General features: G+C 35.6%; 1 protein-coding gene across 3 annotated transcripts in view; it reads left to right on the top strand.

Moving 5' to 3' along the window:
- The window catches only part of NUCB1 (Nucleobindin 1), a 234851-nt gene that overhangs the window by 55458 nt on the left and 164295 nt on the right, over window positions 1–15098 (top strand). For all 3 annotated transcript variants that reach the window (XM_068226126.1, XM_067140470.2, XM_067140471.2), the window contains exons 4-6: window positions 9821–10045; window positions 11222–11395; window positions 11554–11656. In XM_068226126.1, coding sequence (XP_068082227.1) covers window positions 9821–10045; window positions 11222–11395; window positions 11554–11656 — 502 coding nt within the window. The remainder of the gene's footprint in view (window positions 1–9820; window positions 10046–11221; window positions 11396–11553; window positions 11657–15098) is intronic.

Genomic DNA, 15098 nt, shown 5'->3' on the forward strand with positions numbered 1-15098 from the left:
TGCCTGACTCGTGCCTTGTTGATAAACACGCATTCCTTGGCATCATCTTGAGGGGGGGCTAGAGAGAGAAAACAGTATAATGTAGGCCTACAACATTCTGGAGTTACAAAATGTTTGTTTCATTGCTGTTGAAACAGAAAAAGACCAGATAACACAGTGAAATTGTAATCATTTAAGTGCTTTATTATACTTCTCATTAGCACGTAGTACAAGAGATGAAATCAACAACTTTAAAATCCAATGAATGATATGGTCTTTGAGAAGACTGGATGTAAACTTAATGGACAACATTATTGTTGGGCTCTTTGGTCCTACTTAAAGCCAACATGTAAGATCGATGTACATTAGCAACAGGCAGTGGTCGAGTTGAAATAATAAACACTGTACCCTTTCAGTCCTGGCGAACCTGAGGAAATTGAATAAATTTACACATTAAAATTTAAAATGAAACAAAATTGCCACATTTAGTTTCTTGTGAATGTCTCTTCTAATTTTATTCTTACGGGTGTTGATGACCATCAATCATTTTGAATGGAAAATGCCATCACAGTATGCTATGTATGGAATACGTTCAGTATGTGTGTTTATCAACAAAGCGAGAGTCTTGCAGGAGGACAATACGCAGGACATCACAGGGAGTGGCACATCACTTTCTGTCGTAATACACACACATTTAAAACCTTTCAATATCTCCAAAAGTACTCATCCAATTTGCAAAGTAAGTACATCACTGAATTCATCATTCTATTCTTAATTGTTCTATTGGGTGAAATTAGTATAATACCATCCTTCTAAAACTAAACATTGTGCTCCTCAAGTTTTTACCGACACATTGGAATACTGTATATCAACACAGCACCATCAAGTCAAGAAGAACTTTAATGCCAATTTTACTGAATCATCTCATGTGTACAATTTTTTAATTTCACTTTTAACAGTATTCAAGTGTTATGCTCAGAACATTCCAGCACGTTCTTCACTATTTTAACTGACGCATTCGGTAATCTGAATTATTTTGTGTTGTTTTTTGTCCTTGTCCTTTGTGTTTGATCTTAAAACTTTTCGTCTGATGATGTATAAAAAATAGATGAAACATGTTCCGTTATATTTTTAAAAATGTTATTTAAATAATTAAATAATAAAACTTCTAGTATTGTAAAGGTGGAACATTTGATCATACCTTTAAAGTATATGTATGACAATTCATTTTATGCAATGCTTATGCCAACCAGGCAAATAAACCTAACACCTACTTGAATTACAAGATTAAGCTATTAAACATAGGCAAGGACCTAGTTTTCTTGAAGAAATGTTTACATAATGAACTTATACCTAATTTCTTGAAGTTTAATCAAAACAAGAACAATACTTCTTATTGGCACAGACAAACCCAGTTTAAGTCTAATTCATTATGGATTAGAAATGAAATTAAGTTCCTATATAGGAAAAAATATCTACTCAACACAAAGATATATGAAGCACATGTGGTTGCTTCGTCCACTCTAACCCCTTTAGAATGGGATTCTTTTCAGAAATTCGCACTTACAAAAATAGAGAATGTTATTATCAAAAAACAGACCACTCTAGACAACAAATTCAACACACTCATGCGTAATAATAATTCTAGTAGAAACTCGCCTCCACACAATAGGCACATTAACGAATCCGACTCAGGAGACTTGAAGTTCCACGACCCTGTTATAAATCTTTCTGATGCCCAACTTAGCGCTTCAGATATCAACATTTTGGAAAAAGGCCCTAAATTTAATTGGCCTACTGCCTTTAAATTAAGATACCATTGCCATTACTGCTGAAGCTGAAAGTGCTATACAAAAATTGCCAGTCGACAATCGAACAGAAATTAGACTCAACATTTGTAAAAAAGCTCTCCAACCTAATTGAAGTCAACAAATCCACAGCTCCTTTATTCCCTAAAAAAGCCATTGACTCGTTAAAACAAAAAAACCAACGAGAATGATCTGATAATCACAAAAGTGGACAAGGGCAATGCTACAGTTATTATGAACAAAGAGACTTATGTGCAAAATACCAAAACATTCTTTTCTGAAAATTCATTCAAACTGATGAAGAAAGATCCAACTAATAATATTCAAAAGAACTTAAAACAAATATTCAAACAAACATCCTTCATTCTCAGTGAAAATGATTCTCAGAAACTTATCAACATGAACCCGAGTATTCCTACAGCCAAAGCATTGCCTAAAGTCCATAAAACAGATATTCCCATAAGACTCATAGTTAACTATAGGAACAGCCCAACTTACAAAACCTCCAAATTTATCCACAACTTTTTGAAAAAGTACTACAAGTTTGAAAACCCCAGCTCTATTAGGAATTTCATAGAATTTTGTAATTTGACTAAAAACCTAGTGTTACAACCACAACAAAAAATGTACTCTTTTGACATAAAAAACATGTATTCTAATATAACGGTCAAAAAAAACTTTTAAGATCATCAAGGACAATTTTCAAAAACATAGTAAATTAAGCATACAGGAAATAGAAGAGTTCTTAAATATTTTAGAATTTGTAACTTCCAACAACTATTTCACTTTTAATGGAAAAATTTACAAGCAGGGCAGTCTTCCTACGGGTGCCCCAGCTTCAGGAATAATGGCAGAAATTTATTTAGACCATTTGGAAAACTCCAAAATTCATAATAAAATTAAAAGTATTGTGTTCTGAACGCACTATGTTTGATACGTTTGCCTTAATAGTTCACAACATCTCTAACGGCGACATCGTTCTTGAACAGTTAAATGTGGTCGATCCATGGATTAAGTTTACATCTGAAGTTGAAGTCAATAATTCTTTAAACTTCTTAGATATCACTATTAACAACAGCTCCAACAAATTTTCTTATACTCATCTTTAGGAAGACTACCCAAACCATTAATACCATTCGTCAAGATTTGATGCATCCGGACTCTCAAAAAAGAGCAACCTTTTATAGCTTAATTCAGAGAGCTTTTCACGTCCCTTTATCTGACGCAAATCATAAAAAAGAACTCAATACCATCCACTTAATAGTGAGAAAAAACGGTTTTGGCAGGCAATTCATAGATAGGATAGTCAGCAAAATTGTTAACAAATCCAGTTCAACCCTTCTCAGAGAAACAAAAAAGAAAACAGATAACTACGCCACACTAATTTACACCAATAATAGGATTTATGAAATAGCCAATTTTTTTTTTTGCTTTACGTTGCACCGATACAGATAGGTCTTATGGCGACGACGGGACAGTGGGAAGGAAGCGGCCGTGGCCTTAATTAAGGTACAGCCCCAGCATTTGCCTGGTGTGAAAAATGGGAAACCATGGAAAACCATTTTCAGGGCTGCCGACATTGGGGTCCGAACCTACTATCTCCCGAATACTGGATACTGGCCGCACTGAAGTGACTGACCAATATTCTTAAGAAACATAATGTCAATATTGCCTTTAAAACGGTCAACAATAATACTAATTTCTTTTATAATCAGCATAAAATCAATATATTTGTGAATAAATACAACAAATCAGGTGTATATAAGTTAAATTGCAACCACTGTTCCGCGAGCTATATCGGGCAAACTGGAAGAAGCTTTTTAATTAGATATAAAGAACATGTCAACGCCGCCAAGCACAAAAAATACTCCGCCATGAGCACTCATATAACAGAGTCCAATCATTCCTTCATTTCCATAGAACACAACTTAAAAATTCTTTATTTTCATAACAAGGTCAATTTACTCAACGTTTTAGAAAACATTTTTATTAATATAGACCAAAAATGCAATCCTGCTTACAATTTGAATGAAATTTCAGAAACTGTGAACATAATTTTCGAGGCATTGCTGAACTGTTCCTATTTTGACAAACCTTCTAACAAGCTTCCACGCAGTCGCTCCCCGCCTGTTGGTTCCAGCCTTCCCCAACTCTCCCCTCATACCAGCTCCCATCATGCACGACCTCCATACTTCGCCTCCAGTTAGCTACAAACATCCATACCACGCCGAGCTAGTCATTCTTGGGTAGGTGAGAACGTAAGTAATCAGATGTGCCGCATTTTATTTTCATTCATTCTTCTTTTGTACTACAAGATGCTTTAAAAACTTGCCTACTTTTAACGTTAATAATAGCCATCATTCTCGTTCTAGGGCCCTCCACTGCACATTCTACGTACGATACTACGATCAGATATTCCGCCTAATTTTTTAACAAGAATTGTCAACATCATCACGCCAATAAGACGATCTCAATATCTTTTCACTGGAATCCTCACTCGTGTTTATCACATGTTTATCGATCGTCTTTATCCTACTGAAACTAAACATTGTGCTCCTCATCAAGTTTTTACTGACACATTGGAATACTCTATGTCAACACAGCACCATCAAGTCAAGAAGAACTTTAATGCCTATTTTACTGAATCATCTCATGTGTACAATTTTTTTAACTTCACTTTTAACAATATTCAAGTGTTATGCTCAGAACATTCCAGCACATTCTTCACTATTTTAACTGACGCATTCGGTAATTCGAATTATTTTAATGTCGTTTTTTTTCCCTTGTCCTTTGTGCTTGATCTTAAAACTTTTCGGCTGATGATGTCTACAAGATAGATGAAACATGTTCCGTTATATTTTTAAAAATGTTATTTAAATTATAAAACTTTTAGTAATGTAAAGTTGGAACATTTGACCATACCTTTTAAAGCAAACTGATTTGTGTAAATAGGCATTCCTGAGGTAAAACCTATATCATTTACATTAAGATTTCTCTTAATTTTGCATCTATTAACAAACGTGTCCTTATCAGTACGCCTCACAAATTTAACAATAATACTGGGGGCATTCTGGTTATTTCCTTTCTTTAGGCGATGACAAACATCTATCATTGCATTAGTTACATTTAGATCTAATGCTTTACCAACCATTTTTACAGTTTCATATGTATCCTCTTTAGATACTTGTGGAACGCCTACAATGTCAACAATATTCGTCCTCCCGTACTGCTCAAGATCATCTAAACCAGATTTCAGTTCTAACAATTCTCTCTTCAGAGAAGCATTTTTCAAGTTTAAGTCCTCAGTTGTTTGGAGACAAGCTTTTGCACTTTCACCCTGAGTCTTTAATAAATTTGCACTTTCATAAAGTTTTTCCAAGAGCTAGATTCACTGACTTACCCAGCTCATCCTCGGCAGTTTTGATTTCTTAATCGTCTTGAGTTAATTGTCAATAGATAGCAAAAGTTTATACATCTCATTCATAGAAATTTCCATAATTATGCCAGAAGATGGAGGATTTTCTGAATTTAAACTTGTATGCTTTTTTTTAAACACTTTCCTCACTGCCATTTACTATCTGATGAATGGATAGACCTAATACCACCTTCTTTCAGCCTCGACAATTACTATGAAACCAATTATTGCAGTCACAAGACTATATTTTTGCAGTCACACATCACGTCTCACAGCCTTCATGCACACATCACACACACACATTTTCATAGTTAAAGGATCACTTGCACCCCTTTACAAAACTCTGTTGGAAATGCTACAATCGAACTGTAATGTTAGGTTGTCTAAGGCTTTATGTATAAGAGTCACTATTGATATATACAGAATAAATAACACTCATTCAGTTAGTAGCAGCTTGAGTATAGTCTATATTGAAGTTGATATGGCACTCAAATACCTCAGCAATTGGCAGCAGTGTGAACAAATGTAAACAAATACATTATGGCCTAGCTAAGATGACATATTTTTTTGATGATTACCCAAAATATGCCTTCCACATACAAAACAATTATTCCACATAAAGCCGAATAACTTAGTTTTACATGTTGACCTTTAAACACCATCACATCTACAAATTTTAAAACTCAAACTTCAGGAACACCCGCTAGACACCTAAATGGTCGTACACACTTCATTTATTGCCATCGACAAAGGCTGCAGTTTTCAGTGACCGAGAAGTGAAGAAAAGACGCGAGATAGTTTTTCTGTAATGCATGTACAAGAGAGCCTGGTTTACATCCTGGCGAGTGTTTGGAGAAGTTGCACACAAAGCACAATTGCCAATGAAAATGTGACCGATAATTTCAGTGTTAAAAATGCTGAATATTGTACGTGAGCATTGTATTATACTTGTATTATATTTATTTTGTATTTGTTTTATTTGAATTGAAAATCCACACCCTGTTTCCAGTCATTCGACTGGGTCAGTGGCGAGGATATTAGTTTTATTTAATTTTTAAAAATATCCTGCCTATATGTTTGTGCAGTCACTTATCCCTCTGTTAGCGGATTTTAAAATGAAGCTGGAGAGGCAAGCGTGTACAGAAAGAAGTGTGGGGCTAAGGGTTAAAAGCCTGGAACGTGGGTAAGGATATTCTCATCTGCTGTAAATTCTCTGAATTTCCGCAATGTCTTTCACAACTTGACTCTTGTTTTAGGTCATTATTTATCACTAAAATTAATGTCTTACAAGATACTTTCCATACTTTATTTAACCAAAGTCATTAACTTCGATTTACTCCCTAATACATAAAAATAAATTATGACATGAAGAAGCAACATAACCTTCCCCTTTCCAGTGGACAGAAACATGGCCCAAAACACTCCCCTAATTCCCCTCCGCTCTCCATGGAACAGAGTTCATTACCCACAGAAATTTTCCACTCGCCCCTCTGCTTAGCTACTCGGCAAACTCACTACCACAGTCTGAAAAGCAGTTGTTGAAGGTAATAGCCTATTCATTAGCAGCATGTTTAAGTACAGAAACATTTCTATAAATCAATAAGGTGATGGTTGAATACTACTACAATCATTATTTGTTATTACCTGTTCAAATTATCACCAACTCTCAACCATTGACAACTTTACACAACGTAAATAGTCTATATTTTTCATACATAGCATGTCTCGTATAAACAAAGACTGAACGCATGGTATTTGTACTCAGCGCTACGGCAGCTGCCTCAGCTGCATTTATTGCATGCAGCCACCCTGTGTTGAGCGTGTACAGAATCTTGTATGGAATCTTAACTTATAAAAGATGCTGGAAGTGTCATCCTTCCTAGGTTATACAGTCATTGTATGTGGTAACTACGTTCTGGCTGACGCGATTGAGTTCTGCCACTGTAATATTTCCGTTTTCATTCATAATATTTTCTTTCAGTTCCTCCAATATGTGAGGATTTGTTCGATACACTTTTTCTTTCAGTTTACCCCACAGGTAAAAGTCACATACTTAGATGTGGAGAACAAGGGGGAAATAGACCAGCACTGATCACACTGTCTGCAAACACTTCAGAGATTGTGAGAGGGGAATCTTCTGTTGTATGAACGGGGGCAGAATCTTGCTGAAACCACCCAAGCGATTTTTCTTCTTCCGTTAACTGGTGGAAGAATGGAGTCAAAATGTCATCTTGGTACCTCTCTGCATTTACTCTAGTCTTGGAAAAAATAGGCCCAATTATTCGTCTTGCACTAATAGCACACCAAACACCAATCTTCCTATCATAATGAGGGACTTCATAAACACCATTAGAATTTTCTGCACACCAATTAGGAGAGTTAGACTGTTTTCACGACCATTAAGATGAAACCAGAACTTTCACATACTAAAATACAGTGTTGCAGTAATAACTGTCTCACCATGTTAACAGCTGAGATTGACTGGTGACTGATGCTTGCCAGGTCAAACACTTGCAGGCTGCTTGCAAGTTCAAGAACTACGCATGCCCCTCCCATATTGCAGCTGCCGTAACCCACAGTACACACACCATGCGTTTGGTCTGGGTTTATATGAGATATCCTGTATACGCATGATTTATAGTGATTTATAGAATCTGATGAAGTTCTTTTAGAACGAAACATGTCATTCTTTGTTTAACACTGTATTTTTTACAGGTATGTTATAGTGTTATGTGTATTATAATTAGTTTTTTCTACAGACTGAAAAGCTTTAAAGTTACATTTAGGTTTTATTGGTGAAAAGAATCTATGCCGTTCATTGTTACCCAGTTTTGAATATTACCTTTTTATTTATTTATTTACATTTTATGGCGTTCATTGGACCACTCTAGCCAACTTTATACAAAGAATTTTTCAGTTTCCTGTCAACCCAGTACTTTTTCATTCTCTCTGATCTTATCCTTCTTTCTTCATCAGAAATCACCCTTCCTATTGTCTGTTTGTTGATTCTGATTTGCAGTCTGGTTTGTTTGTCTGCGAGTTTCTTGATTTTGTCGGTTTTGTTTCTTAGGTCTTCCACTGGAGGAATTTGGAATTTTATTGAGTTAATAAATTGCATTGTCTAATATTACTATGGTTCCTTCTTCCAATTAATAAATCAGTTTAAGAACCAGTCTTTGCACATATTTGCTGTCATGCCTTATGGTGGTGGAAGACTTTGATTTCGACCTGAATACCCACTTGGCCCTGTGGACGAAGCCTATCCTCGCAGAACCTACATGGCTTATTAAGAAGTCAACCACCCTTTCCCACAGGTACTTTTAAACTGCCATTATTTTTAGAATCCTGCTAGCTGCAACTATGTCACCTCTCCATTAAAAATATCTGACTGTCATTAATCTTCCTTTACTGAAATCCCATCCCTTTCACTATTCTTAATGTGGAGGAGGTGGAACCATTGTAAGATATTCTAATCGCCTGAGTTGTAGATATTTTATGAGCAGGTGGAAATTCTCCCCTATCATACAATTCAAAGACAGTCCTGTGAACAATCTCTTTATCGAAGTAGTCTAAATTGCGATTCTTTTTTGGATAATTAGTCTGTTTAATGGGTGTTGAAAATGTTGGAGTATGTGACAAGTTAGATATCTTGGCTTCGTGACATATGGGACACAGTGGATTTATTTATAATGCACGCTTTAGCAGTCAGAATCTGACTCCTGGTAAAGTAAAGTTTTACTCTGTATTCTTCGCCAGAGCATTCCTTAAAGAAATTGTACACACAGAATATTATGTTCAGAGGCTGGCTTCGTAACATTGCTTTCTCTCTTCTACCCGTGTTACCAGTGCTTGTACTTGGTTTACGTAATGACATGTTTACAATAAACACACTCTCACATGACACAAGATATTGTTACATATGAATGCACAATATTTTAATGAAAATTATATTATTCCTATAACAGCAGCCTTGCAAAAAGTCTTCTTACTCAGATGTAGAAATAGACGGGAGTTGAAATGCCAGCACTCTGTTATCTATATCATTGAGTCTGAAGCGAGAGGTGAGGAAGTATATACAATGTCCAACTCGTGCCGTATTTAGAGATCTTGTAATGTTGACTGAAGAAACATACCACATGTTAATGGGATCTTATCTTCGTTGTCAGTTATCTTTTGATTTAATATGCTGTAACATGAAAACTACTGCAGATAAAAATATGGGGATTTCTCTGGTCCTTTTGTAGACCTATTCTCTATATCAGCTGCTCACTGACCTGCTTTTATTGTCATTGATCTGTCTGAGCACCAATGATATTCCAAATTGTGCTTCATTTCAAGTGCTAGGAGTTCCAAATTATGCTTCACTGCGAGCATGAAGAGCCTTTCTAACTGGGCATTACTGCAAATGTCAGATTGGTTAGTGTTAGGAGTGTCAAAAACAGGATTATCTACTCGACTAATTTGTATAACACCACTATAATTGTATTTTCAGGTGTAATTTTTTTATTGTTGCTGAATTTAAAATGTAAATTTTGGAATGGTATGAAAATTTTTGTATCCATTAAATGATGTGGGTTTCATACTTATTGTATATAAATGTTTTTATTTTGCTTTCCAGACTGGAAAAATTGCCCAAGAGTTGGACTATGTCAATCATAATATTCGGACAAAACTTGATGAATTGAAACGTCAGGAGTTGGAGAGACTTCGTCATTTGGCTAGCAAAGAATATGAATTGAAAAATGGTATTGATACTGAGCACTTGAAAATTGCTCCTGAACATATAGATCATTCAAACCCTCATACATTTGAAATTGAGGATTTAAGGAAACTTATTGCCAAGGTAAATGACATTTTTATTTTTCTCAGTTAGTTAACCTGAGTGGTGCAGTTGCTTAGTCAGTGACTTTATGTTCTCCAGATAATGAATTTATTCCCAAATTATGCATATTGCATTTGAGATTATTTTAATTCATCTCCCCACCGTTGGCTTCCTGCACATTTAAGAACAATTTCTTGACATGGAAAACTTTCCAACACTCTGGTATCTTTAAACATTTAAAGGGCGTTGAGACTGTTAACATTAAATTATTTCTCTGGGTTTCCCTATTTCACACCACGCTGTACCTTAAGGCCACGGTTGCTTCCTTCCCACTCCTATTGCGTTCCTATCCCATTGTCGCCATAAGGCCTATCTTTGTCGGTGCAAAGTAAAAAAATTGTAAAAGAAATTCTCATTAAATTTAGTTAAGAGGTAAATAAAATATTTGCCTTGAAAGATTGATTTTATGACTGTGTTACAAAGTGGTAAAGTGCCTTACATGTAAGAGTTTGTAGGCTTGCAAATATTTTTCTAAAAATAGTCATAAGAGTTGTGCTTTCATTGTTTAGCGGGGTGATATTTTTAACACCTGCAGTATAATAAATAACATGTTCTTTAATATTTACAGCCCTACTTGGATAAATGTCACATACCAGAGACCAAACTTCTCAGTTCCATATGCCATTAGTGACCGTTAAAAAGTCTCCTTTCTCATGTGAAAACTCTGTTTCTTCTGTTAATTTCCTAGTATTTGCCTCCCAGTCACACTTTTAATAAAGGATGAGCCTGTTTGAAATAGTCAGTGGGCTGTGGTGGTCTGTGTTGTGCAAAAAAAAAAAAAAAAAAAAAAAAAAAACATGAACTATATGACTATGACGCTCCAACACGTCATCTCACTTATTTTTCCAAAATGGCAGTAAATAAACTAGACTATCGACCAAATCGGTGTTTCCGACTCTGTCTCTATTTAATTATGTTGGTCAGAAACTATAATTGTTCTTCACAGTTTCTTGTTTTTAGTGAATTACTGTTTTAGCACTTCTTTCATGTTGCTTGGTGATAACCTTAATACAGTAGTACTTCGTAAATGTGCAGAAGTGGTAGGTTATACAGGGCATATATTTTTTGAAATTTCCAATATGAATGTACTGTTGTTTTGGACCTTTCTTTGCTGGAACTCTCTCTCTCTTTTTGTAGACAACAGCAGATCTTGCTGAAGCAGACAAGAAACGTAGGCAAGAATTCAAAGAATATGAAATGCTGAAGGAGTATGAGAAACAGCAAAAACTTAAAACTGCTGATGAAGAAAATAGAAAGAAGTTGGAGGAAGAGCTGAAAGAACAGGAGAATAAACACAAGAAACATGAACCTGTAAGTGATAGATTACATATATACATAGAGAGAGAGAGAGAGAGAGAGAGAGAGAGAGAGAGTGTGTGTGTGTGTGTGTGTGTGTGTGTGTGTTTTAATTTTAAATGTTAATACTACTTACAGTTTCATACTTTTAATAACACGTATTTCACTCATAGCTTCATCATCCTGGTAGCAAACAGCAACTACAAGAAGTCTGGGAGAAACAGGATCATATGGAGAACCAAGAATTTGATCCGAAGACCTTCTTTTATCTCCATGGTACGGTAATTTGAATAACTTTTTGTGTATGTATGTTCGTTTGGCTTTTTGTTTCCTCCTTTGTGGAACCTTCAGCATTGTCAGTAGCCAAGTTTAATATAGATCATAAGAAAACACTAATTTCTATGGCATGCAGTTGTCATTACATTTGATTTTTCGTAAATGTCTGGAAAAACCCCATACACATAAAAATCTGTATGCAACTGCAATCAATTTCTTCAAAACTTGCATTTTCGCAGATGATATCCACATTAAGGCTTATTCGTTTGTTATTTTTCTATATCCGATACGATGTGAAGAGTGTGTTTAATTTCCTTCTGAAAAAATTATAGTACCTGTATCGCTCCAGAGGCTTCAGTGACAAATGATTCAGTTTTCTTATTCAAACAGTGATGCCTAACCTAACTGTATAAGTATCATGAAAACATATTTCAACTATATTTCAAATACAGCTAGATACGAGAAAATATGAACTGTCCTCTGAAATCAGTGATGCACTCTGCCATATCTTGAGATGTATCCCAGTCTTACTTAGTTGAGATGTATCCCAGTCTTACTTAGTTTAAGTATATAGCATTAAAATTAAGTGATCGTTTACTTCAGCATTTATATCTAACTAGTTAACTGCCATCAGCCACATTATTTATGTATTTATTACGAAAATGTCCTCTTTCATTTCAGTTTTTCATTACAGAACAGAGTCAATGGGTATTACTAATCAACTCATACATAACCTTCAAATGTCGACGAAAGAGCTCGTTAGTGGATGTAGTGAGGAAATGACACCGAAGGTGATCGATCCCGTGCAATATAATCGCTGGTATGCATAAATATCGGTAACGGAAAAAAAACGCACACGCTTAATCGCTCTTAATAACAGATGCATCAGTGATAGGGCTTTCGCTGTAACCAGAGAATAATACAGAGTTCAATATAGGAATTTTCAAGGGACAGAAAAAACTCACAATCAGAAATAGGAAAGGACTTCCTTCTTATCAATACATATTTATTGCACTTGTTATGCTACAGTAGCACTGGGCGAGTTGGCCGTGCGCGTAGAGGCGCGCGGCTGTGAGCTTGCATCCGGGAGATAGTAGGTTCGAATCCCACTATCGGCAGCCCTGAAAATGATTTTCCGTGGTTTCCCATTTTCACACCAGGCAAATGCTGGGGCTGTACCTTAATTAAGGCCACGGCCGCTTCCTCCCAACTCCTAGGCCTTTCCTCCCATCGTCGCCATAAGACCTATCTGTGTCGGTGCAACATAAAGCCCCTAGCAAAAAAAAAAAAATGATGCTACAGTACCGGTTTCGACCCCCTACATAGTCATCTTTAGTTGAACATTACATTCACATTTAGATCATGAAGCTATGATTGAGATTACATTGTCTGGGGAATGCCATATGATAACAAATATTTAGTCACGTCCAGATGAGGCATGTCAAAACAGGAACTGGCGTGTATGTCGCTATGTGTGACAATGCAATTATATGTCTACGATGGTATGCCTTAGGTCTTAAAATTGGTTTATAAAACACTATCTCCACTTAAAATTAACTTATAAGTATATAGGACAAAATCAATATATGTAGGAACACTTCATGCACGTGAATGTTCGTGTTTTGCGTGTTATTCAGTTCAATCAGTTGACTTCTGTGTTTAAGTCTTATTTACATAGTTGTATACTTGGTTGATGTTTTTGGAGCTTGAATGATATGATTTACTTGTAAAATTATCACATTATATGTAAAAGATTTTGTCTTCATATATATACATAGAATAAAACACTTTCCAAGTTTAAAAAGAGTGCCAGGTGTATGGATACAATTAGAATAAAATATGTATATTCAGCTCTGCTGTGTGTTGCATCTTGTTGTTTTATGTTAAAATTGAATCATGTTGCCCTGTGACATTCATAAAATTTGAGTGGCATTGGATTCAAAGTGGTGGCTCCTTTCCCATCTATAGATGTGCAGTGATGTTATGATTATCTGTGGAAGATGAGATTGACTGTGAGTGATATTTTATGTTGGAGGAATGTCTAAGGATTGTGTGCACTAATTTGAATATTTACTTTTTGGTGTGGTTGAGTTGCGTTTGATATGTGAGCTCGTTGTGTACTGCTTCGTATTCGTCTTGGTCTCATACTAGCTGCTGTGAGGGGAAGGGAAGGAGGGGTAGGGAGAGTTGCTGTTGTGGGGGTAGGGGTTGAGCTAGGTGTGTCATTTGATGTTTCTCTGTCGCGTGTCATGTTTTGCTTATTGATTATCTTAAGGGAACTTCTTTTTAGGGCAGGAATGACTGTATCGAAGATGATGTTAGTTTTTTCTGTAATTTCATTTACGTTGAAATTTGGATTGGTATACTGATCTAAAGAAATGTAAAATTCTTCTGTTATGTTGAGCAAGGACCCCTTGGGGTTTATGTTCAGGATTTACATGTCGTTCTCGATGTTCGTGAAACTGTGTTTAGTCTTCGATATGTTGGCCTAGTGAGGAAAAATGATTCGTGTTTTACAGCGTTTATGTGTTCATTATATCGGGTTAGAAAGTTCCTACCGGTGCGTCCGACGTAGCTTGTCTCACAGTTATTGCATTTTATACGGTATACCCCTGAGTGGTTGTATTTATTGTTGCTGTTGATTGTCCTGACGTTGTGTATGATATCGGTACTGTTGTGTGTAGTTTTAAGTGCTATTCTTAAGTTATGTTTTTTAAAAACATTAGTTACGGGGTATATGTGTACATTATTGAAGGTGAATAATGCGTAATCTTTCTTGGGTTGGTCTATTTTTGTTAATTTGGTTTTGGATTGGGATTTTATTTTGTGAATGATTTTGTTAACCATTTCTTTCTTGTAACCGTTGTTTTTAGCTGTGTCATAAATTGGTTGTAATTCTTTATTTAAATCTTCTTTTGTTAATGGTATATTAAATGCTCTGTGTATCATGCTGTAGTAAGCTGCTCTTTTGTGTGTGTTGGGGTGAACGGAATCTATTTTAATTGTGTTTGAGGTGTGCGTGGGTTTTCTAAATCTTTTGTAAGAAAAGTGATCTTCATGTCTGGTTATAGTTATTTCCAAATAGTTCAAAGTGCGTTTGTTTTCGGTTTCTGTGGTAAATTTTATGTGGGGGGTCTATTGTGTTGAGTTTGTCTAATACATTGGTTTCATTTGTGGACCTGTTATCGATGACGACGAAAATGTCATCAACAAATCTACACCAAAAAAAACAAATTGTCTATTTTACAAATTGATGTGTGCTCTAAATGGTCTATGTAAATTTCGGCGAGTATACCAGAGGCGGGAGATCCCATCGGTAAGCCTTGTTGCTGGTAAATAATATCATGGAATTTAAAGTAGTTGATTTTACCATTAGTAACAAGTAATTTAATGAAATCTTCTATTTCTAAAGTGCTTAGATTGGTGTGACATTTTAGATTGG

This window comes from Anabrus simplex, chromosome 2 (genome assembly GCF_040414725.1).
Source record: "Anabrus simplex isolate iqAnaSimp1 chromosome 2, ASM4041472v1, whole genome shotgun sequence".
In the NCBI taxonomy this organism is placed as follows: Eukaryota; Metazoa; Arthropoda; class Insecta; order Orthoptera; family Tettigoniidae; genus Anabrus; species Anabrus simplex.